Consider the following 11,142-nt stretch of genomic DNA (forward strand, 5'->3'; position numbering starts at 1 on the left):
CCTGCTAGCTTTATTATATTTTAATTTGCATTATTTCATTAAAGTCTCATACTAGTCCCATTTTACAGATCAGTGAATAATCTGAGGGCTTAGCGGGGTTTTGACTTGCCCAGGATCTTACTGTGCCATATTATCAACTCTATTTTTGTCACTTATTTTGGCATATTGTATTCTTAAAAATTTACTTATATATTGTCTAAGCAATATTTAACAAAGTGAAAATGAAGCAGCCACCACCTAATAAGTCACATTTTTGTTTTTCCTTATTTTTTCCCAAGCTATGTTTATGTGTAAATATAGCCTAGTTCTAATTTTAGAATAGGTACAGTTTTATGGTGTATGTTACAGGGATAAAACACTAGTATTATAAGCTAGGGATCGTAGGTTCAGGCCCCACCTGGGGTCGGAGAGGCAGGAATATAGTTAAACCCTGGGTTTAAGGAGCCCAAGTTCCTGGGTTTGAATCCCAGCTCTGGGGCTTACTAGCTACGTAAACTTAGAGAAATTACTCTCTCTGCCTCTGTTTTTGTTTCCTCCCTTGTAAAATATGGATAATAATGCCTACCTAATAGAGTCATAAGGAATAAATGAGTAAATGTGTATAATATGCCTAGAATAGCACCTGGTACTAATATTAAGGTACTGATACTTTTCTTATTAAGACCTTAGTGTTTCCACCTGTCACATTATTAGAGGTATTTCTGTTATGCTTTTTCAGTTTAATATATTTATTCAACAAGTATTTATTGAAGGCTTACCATGTTCCAGATGCTGGATATACAGCGGGAAACAAAGCAGAGCAAGTTCTTTACTTCGTAGACTTTATATTTTGGGAGAACAAAAATAAACAAATTTATAATATAAAGTTAGGTGGTAATTAGTGCTATGAAGAAAAATAGAGCTGAGTAAACGGATAGTCAATGATGGAAGCTATATTTTATATAAGGTGGTCAGGAAAGCACCTGATGAAGTGCAGGGAGCAAGCCGTGTAAAGAAGCGCTTTTGGGGACATAGGGGAGAACAAATACAGAGGTTAATTGGGAGAGCATTGGGGGCAATTACGTGTTCAAGGAATAGCAGAAAGGCCAGACTATCTGGAGTGTGCTGAGCGAAGGGATAAGAGTGGTAGAGTTGAGGTCAGAGAAGTGCTTGGGGGTGGGAGATGGGTGGTAGGAAGGTGGTGAGGAGGGCAGATGATTGACAGCTCACTAAAGAACTTAGTAGATCATGCTAAGGATTTAGGATTTTATCCTTGATTATGCAAAGCCATTGAGGGTTTTTTTGACTAGGAGGATTTCATAGTGAGAAGAATTTACTTTTGAAAAGGATTATTCTTGCTACTCTGTGTAGATCAGATTTTAGGGGCAAATTAAGGGTATGTTCATTGGAGAAGTAGAAGCCAAGACATGAGTTGGTGTGGCAGAGGTATATTAGGAAAATACCTGTGAGGCAAGGTGGGGGGGCAGGGAGAACTGGAGGAGTCTGGGAAGACAGTGAGGCTATCATGTAGTTCTTACCCCTCTGTAGGAGAGATGGAAGGTTGTGTAGGAAAAGTCTTCAACTGTGTGTGTGTTTCTAAAAGTCTAGGCAAGCCAAGGTTGCCCATCAGAGGAGCTGCACATCTCACAAGAATGGGCCTACCTGGGTATCCTTCCTGTATTCAGTCATTAGCTGGGAGCAGCTTATGGAGTACAGCCTTGAGCCTAGAAGGTGGCGTTCTCCATCAGTTGTGCTCACTGCAGCAAATCTAAGGTGGATTTTCATGACTCCACAGAGGGAGGGAAGAAATTTTTGTCATCCAGGTAGCTAATGATGATAGCTTTGCATTGGGGCAGAGTTTCCCAAACTTGCTCTGTTTATAGTGTCCTCACCATTTTCACTTTTTTCACAGCACTCGTAGGCCAAAAGAAATACATAACAGTTTAGTTTATAATGTAGTTAGGTTCAAACAATTTAATAAGTATCTATGTCCTAACAAGTTAGTGATTGTTTGAAAAAAATAATACAAATGGAAAGAAAATATATTTAATTTCATTCTTTTATAACCATGTTTATTTTCTAGTAAGCAGTGGATATATGTTGGGCATTAAACAGCTTCTCAGATCTTGGAATCAGATTGGATATTGCCACCCTCTTTGGCTGCATTGGCCAATTGCCACATCTCTTTTTCTACAGTTCTTGCTTTTTTATCATATAAACAACTTAAAAAAAATTAATTAGTTTTTGGCTGCATTGGGTCTTCGTTGCTGTGCGCGGCTTTCTCTAGTTGCGGTGAGCGGGGGCTACTTTTCGTTGCAGTGTGCCGGCTTCTCATGGCAGTTGCTTCTCGTTGCAGAGCATGGGCTCTAGGTGCGTGGGCTTCAGTAGTTGTGGCTCGTGGGCTCTAGAGTGCAGGCTCAGTAGCTGTGGTGCATGGGCTTAGTTGCTCCACGGCATGTGGGATCTTCCTGGACCAGGGCTCGAACCCATGTCCCCTGCATTTGCGGGCGGGTTCTTAACCAGTGCGCCACCAGGGAAGCCCTGTCCTTTGGATAAAAGAATGTAATTAATAGAATAAAATTGACTTATCCTTTGATTTTATCTAAATTTAAAAGCCAATGAGTCCTACCAAGAATGTGGTATTCTAATATTTTTTAGGGGGGTTATGTTCCCCAAAATTGTCTGTCTTGAGTGATTTACAGTATAGGTATGGTAAAGATTTTGCTTTGAAGAGCCAGTTTTGTATGTTAATTTAGAAACTAGTCTTACTAGGCTAAAAGGGAAATGTGAAAGGCTAATTAAAGAGACCAACAGTTTTTATTAATATTTTTTATCCACTATTTCTCAATAAACTTTTGTTTCACTTTAGGTGAACTACAGAAAGCCATTGACTTGTTCACAGATGCCATCAAGCTAAATCCTCGTTTGGCCATTCTTTATGCCAAGAGAGCGAGGTGAGAACTCTAAATAAAAACTGATTTCTGCTTATTTGTTTAGATAGAATTGCTTCTGTGGCAACCCCCAAAAAGTTACTGTTTGAAATGAATACTTTTTAATATCATACTTATTTTTTAGTGTCTTCATCAAATTACAGAAGCCAAATGCTGCCATCCGAGACTGTGACAGAGCTATTGAAATAAATCCAGATTCTGCTCAGCCATACAAGTGGCGAGGGAAAGCACACAGGTAACTAATGAGACTTAGTTATTTTCAGAGCTCTTTAAGTTTAAATCTGATGTTTTAATATACCTTATTTTAAAAAAAAATTGCGGGATTTCCCTGGCTGCCCAGTGGTTAAAACACTTCACCTTCTAATGCAGGGGTGTGGGTTCGATTCCCGGTTGGGGAGCTAAGATCCCACATGCCTCACAGCCAAAAAACCAAAACATAAAGCAGAAGCAATATTGTAACAAACTCAATAAAGACTTTAAAAATGGTCCACATAAAAAAAAATCTTTAAAGAATTGCCTAAGGATTTAATTTTAATGTAATACATGCTCAATATGTAGAATTGAGAGACTGTCATAAGGAACAAGTAAGAAAATAAAAATTCTTTTCACTGCTTCCATTCAGTGAATACCAGTGTTAACAGTTTTTGGCCACATATAGCCAAATGTAAGGTAAGGATTTTTCTCAGTTATCTCTAAGAAAAGAGAGTGGCTTTATATCAGTGTCTTACAAACTTTCTGTTATTTTCAGACTTTGTAACTTAACATTAAACAGCCAATATATTATGGAAAAAGGAATATACTAGCTTCAGACTACTTCGATCACTGTTAGGTCACTTGAAGAGTCAGATAAGGGGGAAAATAAAGAGGTGAAGTTAACCCAGATCAGTAATCAAATCTGGAAGCAAAACTTAATATACAGATGAGTCTTTGTGGTTTGGGATGAAATGTCCTGTGCTATTTACATCTTACATGGATTGAAAAGGTACTGTGCTTCAAGTGTGGATGGAGATGAAGATGAATATGCTTGGGACCATCTGTATTAGGTGACTCAAAAAGTAGCTCTAGTGATTATGAAGGCAGATGTCAAAGATACAGGTAAAAGATTGGAAAATTTGTATTAATGCTCTCTGGGTATATGAAAGGTCATGCATTGCTGTTGATTGTCTTGAGATCGACCCCATTAGTCTTTGAGCATTTCTTGGCCTTCTGGTATAAGAACTCATCTTGTACTTTAGCTTGGAATAGACCAGGGACTTCCCTGGTGGTCCAGTGGTAAAGAATCTGCATTCCAATGCAGGGGACGCAGGTTCGATCCCTGGTCAGGGAACTAAGATCCCACATGCCACAACTAAGACCCAATGCAGCCAAAAAAGTAAATAAATAAAAAATAAATTTAAAAATACACATATATAACATCAAAGAAAACCATTAAAAAACAGCTTGGAGTAGACCATTTCTCCAGAAAATCTTGGTTTTAGTGGGGATTATTTTGTGGAAACTGAAGTTTGGCCACTAGGTATGTTTACTGTTTCCAGGATATAGTCATTGTCATTTCAGTTAACAGTCAGAAAAAACCTTTAAAAATAATGATTTTAGGGAACGAAATTGAGAAATTTTGAGTTTATACCGATATTCTCAATTAAAATTCAACATTAAATGTTTTCCATTTTGTATTTTACACAGTATTCTCCTAGAATCATGCCTTAAAAATAATATACCCTTTAAGTAAAGTTTATTTTGCAGTTCTTATCCCTAGGATATGTCTCACTTAAGATATACAGTCAGAATACTGGTTTAAAAATTACTTGAATTAATTTTTCCTGTATGGTTTATGTTGTCAATGTGATAAATAATTAGCCTCTTTATTTCTGTTTGTATTCAGGGTTTGGGCTTGCTTTATTTCTGTCCTTTCTGATTTAATTTTCTTATTTGAGTATGTAAAACATTAGCATGTTTAAAGAGTCAAAACTGAGTTAATAGGTATAACCAGAGAAGTCTCATTTCCATTGCTATCTCCTCTACTCCATATTTACCTATCTCCACCAACCTTTAGTTTCTGATCCATCCCATCTCTCCTTTTTATTTATTTATTTTTTTGCGGTAGGCAGGCCTCTCCCGTTGCGGAGCACAGGGTCTGGATGCGCAGGCTCAGCGGCCATGGCTTACGGGCCTAGCCGCTCTCCATGGCATGTGGGATCTTCCCTGACCAGGGCACGAACCCGTGTCCTGTGCATCGGCAGGCAGACTCTCAACCACTGCGCCACCAGGGAAGCCCCCATCTCTCCTTTTTAAATAATATGTGCACACATGTTGTTTTCTATCCCATATAGAAGGTAGCATGCTGAATACGCGTCATGTTAACCCTGTTTTGAATGAGTTGAAAGTTGTGGCTCTACATAATTTTTTTAAACATCATAATACTATGAATTAAAACAATTTTTTAAAAGCTTTTAAACATTTTTTAGTAGAACAGCTTCACATTTACCATAGAGGAAATTTAAACTAAATTTTTATGGAGTGGAACATACTAATTGAATTGGTTCATGAAAATTTGTAGTTAAATATCTAAACCTCTTCTGTAACAGTCCTTTTTTATAATAAGAAAGTAAGACACCATGCTACATAAGTGAATATGTGTAAAAGGCTCCAAAAATTACTTAAAATCTGTTTCAGACTTTTGGGCCATTGGGAAGAAGCTGCCCATGATCTTGCCCTTGCCTGTAAGCTGGATTATGATGAAGATGCTAGTGCAATGCTGAAAGAAGTTCAACCAAGGGTATGGTAAAGTAGAGAAGGGAAAAGTCATTACTAATGGCTCTAGTACTTAACACCCTAGCAGTAAATTAACTGCAAAACAGATGCAAGGAAACAATCTTTGGAAGTTATAATCTGTAATCATTTAAATTTGTGTTGAACTCAGGAAATCTCATTGGGTTTTCATACTTTAATTTCTCATGCAGTATTACAGCAAGCTATGTTATTTTGTTTGCAACCCTGCAAAATTATACCCAGAAGGTTAGAAATGGAAAACGGGATCAGGTTTACAGCAAAAGAACAACTAGAATATTTATAAAATGCAGCCCAGGATTGAGTCTGGTTTGTCCTTATTTCTATCTAAAATAGTTAAAACAACTTAGTGCGTTTACATGGTAAATCTTTCAGCTTTGTGGGAAGTTCAAGAATTTACTATCAGAGGCTTTAAGATGGTGGAAATTTTATTGGATTTAATCTATCAGATGATTTGATTTTCTTTCTTTTTGTAACAGGGCTAACTCAGCAAGGTTATCGGATGAGATATTCTAGAGCACAAGGTTCTTAAAAAATAATCATAAACAAGCTAAAATAATGGTTGAATATGAATCTCTTACGTTTATGTTATTCTGTGAATACTAGATTCCAAATGTTTGGCATGGACTATGTACTAGTGCCTGGTACATATTTTCTCTTGATTCTTATAGTTAAGACTAACATACTTCTCTCTGCCCTCTCATTTTATTGATGAGGAAAACTTCAGTATAGTTAGACTGTGGGAAGTAACTGGTATGTGTGTTCCCAGTCTCTGCCTTCCCATGGCAGGTATCAGGCAAAAATTGTCATGCAATTTGACATCTGCTTGTCATCCTTGCACTAAGTAATTGTTTGAAATTTTTAACACTTTTCTCTAACTTCAAATCCCAGCCTCTTTTCTTTGTTTTACAGTGGACTTGTTAAAGCCTGAGTTAGGTCTTTTTCTATAGGGTAAATCTAACCCATTTTTCACAACTATGTGTTGAATTAAATCTCTCCACGAAGAAAAGTAATTCTTTAACAAAACCACTGATTTGTGCTACCTTATTCAACTTTCAGAGAAGACATTTTTCTGTGGCTGTTTCTTCCCTAGGCCCAGAAAATTGCTGAACATCGGAGAAAGTATGAGCGAAAACGTGAAGAGCGAGAGATCAAAGAAAGAATAGAAAGGGTCAAGAAGGCTCGGGAAGAACATGAGAGAGCCCAGAGGGTAAGGTTTCTATACTTAAACCATTAAAGCCAAATATAGTATATCAGACTTTTTTGGATATCATTCTAATTCCTGGCTCTTGTTAAATAAAAAGAGCTGGCTGCAGTTCTGTAGGATAGTGATACTACTTAAAGGAAGTTTTCCTTCCCTTCATTGCTTAGTCTTCAAATTCTTGAGTGAGTTTGTATAGTACCAATTTATATCCTAAATTGTGTTCTTGTTTGTGTTCTCCTAAAATCAAGACTTTGTGTTTGTGTTCTCCTAAAATCAAGACTTTTTCCTGATCAAGTAATTAATTCAAAACTTGGCAGTACTATTTGCTTTCTTTAGGATGCAAGCCCTCATATTTTAAGTTTTATGATTACTTCCGTTTTAATAGTGGATTCATAGCTATTTAAAATTGACTCTACTTATTTTTTAGTTTTAGTTACAAATCAAAAATATTACTTGAAATAATTACCAAAAGTAATACTCATTGAGAATCCAATTGAAAATTGTTTTTTGGGAGATGGGGTGTCTCCTTTAGTCCAACATTGCCATTTGAAACTTGTCAAAACTTGTGAGTCCTCTAACTAGCTTATTTTACAATTTTTTCATGGTTTTGCATGGATAAGGTAGGCGTGGACAGCAGACTTCCCCCTTCTTATTATATAATTTATTTCCTTTTTGTATTAAAGGAGGAAGAAGCCAGACGACAATCAGGAGCTCAGTATGGCTCTTTTCCAGGTATTTTGAAAAAAATTAAAACTCTTAATATTGTAAATAATTGGGTAATACTCTGATTTGGAGGCTCAGGTATGTATATTGTATTTTGTACCATTAGTCCCTGGAACACTGAGTCTTTAGAATGTCAGCCTCTAGAAAGTTTCATTCTTGTTAAAAATTTTGTTAGTGGAAATACAGTATATTATTTTCCTCATATTTTGAGCAGTATACTTTTTAAAAATAGATAAAATTTACTGAGGTCTGAGCATTGTATTTTATTAAAAGACTATAAGAATTTATTATGATGTATTAATTAGAGTATTCCTAAATGGCTGTAATGGAATTTTGTTCTATTATACATTGATATTCATGAGGATACTAGGTAAAAGCATGGAATCATTAAGCACAAAAAGTTCTGCATCCAGTGTAGAATTAATATATCAACACATTCTTCCCTTTCTTGCAAATGTCAAGTGATCAGAAATTACTAGCGAGGCAAAGCCTTGAATGATAGCAGAGGCCTATGTGATACAGGTAGAAGAGCTGTTAGAAAGGCACTCAGAGAATGCTTCCTGAATGAGGCAGTGTGAAATTTACTTAAAGAAAAGAGAGTTTTTTAAGTTCGTAATTGTAATGGGGGATCAGCAGCTGCAACTAGCTTTCTTGTAAAGGTTTATAGAGGCAGCTACACACCACTTTTGCTTCCCTTGCTTAGAATTTACCACATGGTCAGAGGCTAGGAAAGGTAGCCTCTAATCTGAAACGTCATGTGCAGGCAACTAAAAAAAAAAAAGGAAGGAACATACATTGGGGATGACTTGGAGAAAAAGCAAGAAAGTAAATCTTAGCTCATAGCTTACTGTTTATAAGATAATATATCAGGTACCTTTGTTTTAGAAAATGACCACTAATGTGGACTAGTACTAGAGATATTTTTTTGTCATGTGGGTTTTATTATATGGATTTGACAAGCAGACTGGCTAACTATTGTTGCCTTGGGTCAGTAATTTTTGTAGAAAGTAGTTTCTACAAAAAGGAAATTTTTGTAGAAAGTAGTTTGTAGAAAGTAGTTTTGTAGAAAGTAGCATAAGAAACTAGAAGTTGTTTTCAGGCCCCCGATTAGATCTCCTTATCTGTGATTGTTAGTTATTTATGGGCACGTTTGTATTGTTGAGACAGATGGAAATCACTGTGTTATAGGTGTTTCTTCTTTATGATAGCTTTATTTGTAATGACCCTTGATCTGTAGATTAATGTTACCTGTATTTCTTTTTAGGATGTCCCTGTGTTGGTGTTAATTGTGATTTTAGGATATCTCCAATGGACATAAAGGTTTATGATAGTGAAAAACAGTAGAAAAGTTTGGGTTTGTAATCTAAAAATATACTGGGAGAATTAAATCTTTTTTACTAGAGCATTGTTTTCAGTGTAAAAAAGAGACACCAGGACTGCTTGTTAAAAATGCATATTTTCAGTTTTACTTTCAGAAATTTTGAGGCAGGGTGGAAATTAAAATCCACAGCTTTTTTTTTTTTTTTTTTTTAAATTTTGGCTGAGTCCTGCAGCTTGCAGGATCTCAGTTCCCTGACCAGGGATTGAACCTGGCTCGCGGCAGTGAAAAGCACCAAATCCTAACCACTAGACCACCAGGGGACTCCCAAAAATCCACAGCTTTTTATAACAAGCATTTCAGGTAGTTCTTGAAGGAAGCAGTTAGCTTAGGGGAATATAGTTTTTTAGGGAAAAAAAAACCACTAAACTCTTATGAATTAACTTTAAATTGAAACAGACAAATAATATTAAAGAATGAGAAGATAAGATACAAGGTGACTTATGAGACTTTTTAATTTTATAATTCCAAGGGACTGTTAGTTTTCTCTCTGAGGTAAGACTAGTTTTCTTTTTAAAGTTTTGTTACTAGGAAAAAAATATTTACAGCCTTATTTTTAAATAATTAATGTTAAAAATTGTGTCTTGTTACATCCAGTTAGAATGTTCAGACTCCTTTGTGTTTAGTAGCACCCTTGTTCTTTGTGCATGCACATGTGTTATTTTAATCAGGAGGAAATAGTGTACTCAGACTGCTTGGGAATATGCTTGGTGTCTGTACAGATCTTTCATTTATTCTTGTAGGTGGCTTTCCTGGCGGAATGCCTGGTAATTTTCCTGGAGGAATGCCTGGAATGGGAGGGGGCATGCCTGGAATGGCAGGAATCCCTGGGCTCAATGAAATTCTTAGTGATCCAGAGGTTCTTGCAGCCATGCAGGTAAGACTTGGAAGAACAAAGTTGGACTTCATATCACTGAGGCATTTCTTTCATAATTCTATGTGGAGACAGGTTAAGGTTACTCTGTTGGCCATATTTTATTGAGCTGAATTACCAAATAGCTTATTATGCAGTTCTGACATTCATGTTCTTTTTTTCAGAATGAGTAGCTTAAGTTTTTAAAAGTGGTTTATAGGGAAATACTCTGTAATAGTTGGTCATTATATCCTGTTGTCCTTTTCTTTGTATCAAAATTGTATATCCTTTTTTTCATTGTCTGAAGTGACATAATTGAGTTGGAGTTGGAAGTACACATTAATAATATTTACGCTTCAGGGACTTGTCCAAACCTGAGTTGACTTAGCCATGACAAAATGTAAAGGTCTGAATAAAGAGATAGGATTTAGGATAACAAAATTGATGACCCATAGAACATTTTTTTCATACTAAACATATATATATATATACACAGACACACCTTTCTTTGCAGGATCCAGAAGTTATGGTGGCCTTCCAGGATGTGGCTCAGAACCCGGCAAATATGTCAAAATATCAGAGCAACCCAAAGGTTATGAATCTCATCAGTAAATTGTCGGCCAAATTTGGAGGTCAAGCATAATGCCCTTCTGACAAATAAAGCCCCTGCTGAAGAGAAAGCAACTTAGATCACCTAATGGATGTCGCAATAATACAAACCAGTGTACCTCTGACCTTCTCATGAAGAAAGTGGGGTGCTTTGAAGATAATCCCTACCCCTCTGCCCCAAATGCAGCTGAAACATTTTACAGTGGTTTGCCATTAGGGTATTCATTCAGATAATGTTTTCTTACTAGAAATTTAAAACTTTAAACAATTTTTAAACCTTAAAAATCTTTAAAACAAAAGGGTGTGTTAATCCCTACATTTTTCTTTACTAATCATTTTGGTTTTTTCCTTTGAATTAGTTAGGCAAGGAAGATACTTCAGTATGGAAGATTTATTGTTCAAGTTTGAGTGAAATAAAGATTTATTAGTGGGAAGCAAATGTAACATTTAAATAGATAAAGTTTGAGTTGGATATATGGTCACTGAGGCATTTTGATTTGTCTTTTTAATTGCTTTATTATTTTTTTTAATGATTTGCTTCCATGAAACTATTGGGACCACCAGTATTGCAGTAGGACCTGGGTAGGGACTGGAAGTACTTGACAGGGCAGCAGTAATCTTACTACATTTTATATATTGTGTACCCTTGTGCAGATGA

The 11,142-nt window shown here is 36.1% G+C and overlaps 1 protein-coding gene across 2 annotated transcripts in view; it reads left to right on the forward strand.

The window, feature by feature from the left end:
* Positions 1 to 10,923, forward strand: part of ST13 (ST13 Hsp70 interacting protein) — a 26,840-nt gene extending 15,917 nt beyond the window's left edge. Inside the window, exons 6-12 of one of the 2 annotated variants that reach the window (XM_007453981.1) lie at positions 2,849 to 2,933; positions 3,055 to 3,165; positions 5,604 to 5,706; positions 6,811 to 6,927; positions 7,605 to 7,653; positions 9,766 to 9,899; positions 10,390 to 10,923. In XM_007453981.1, the coding sequence (XP_007454043.1) occupies positions 2,849 to 2,933; positions 3,055 to 3,165; positions 5,604 to 5,706; positions 6,811 to 6,927; positions 7,605 to 7,653; positions 9,766 to 9,899; positions 10,390 to 10,518 (728 nt within the window). In that variant the 3' untranslated portion in view covers positions 10,519 to 10,923. The remainder of the gene's footprint in view (positions 1 to 2,848; positions 2,934 to 3,054; positions 3,166 to 5,603; positions 5,707 to 6,810; positions 6,928 to 7,604; positions 7,654 to 9,765; positions 9,900 to 10,389) is intronic. The other variant, XM_007453982.1, reaches the window with a different exon arrangement.
* Positions 10,924 to 11,142: the final 219 nt, after the last annotated feature.

The sequence above is a fragment of the Lipotes vexillifer genome, unplaced genomic scaffold, assembly GCF_000442215.2.
Source record: "Lipotes vexillifer unplaced genomic scaffold, Lipotes_vexillifer_v1.1 scaffold382, whole genome shotgun sequence".
In the NCBI taxonomy this organism is placed as follows: domain Eukaryota; kingdom Metazoa; phylum Chordata; class Mammalia; order Artiodactyla; family Lipotidae; genus Lipotes; species Lipotes vexillifer.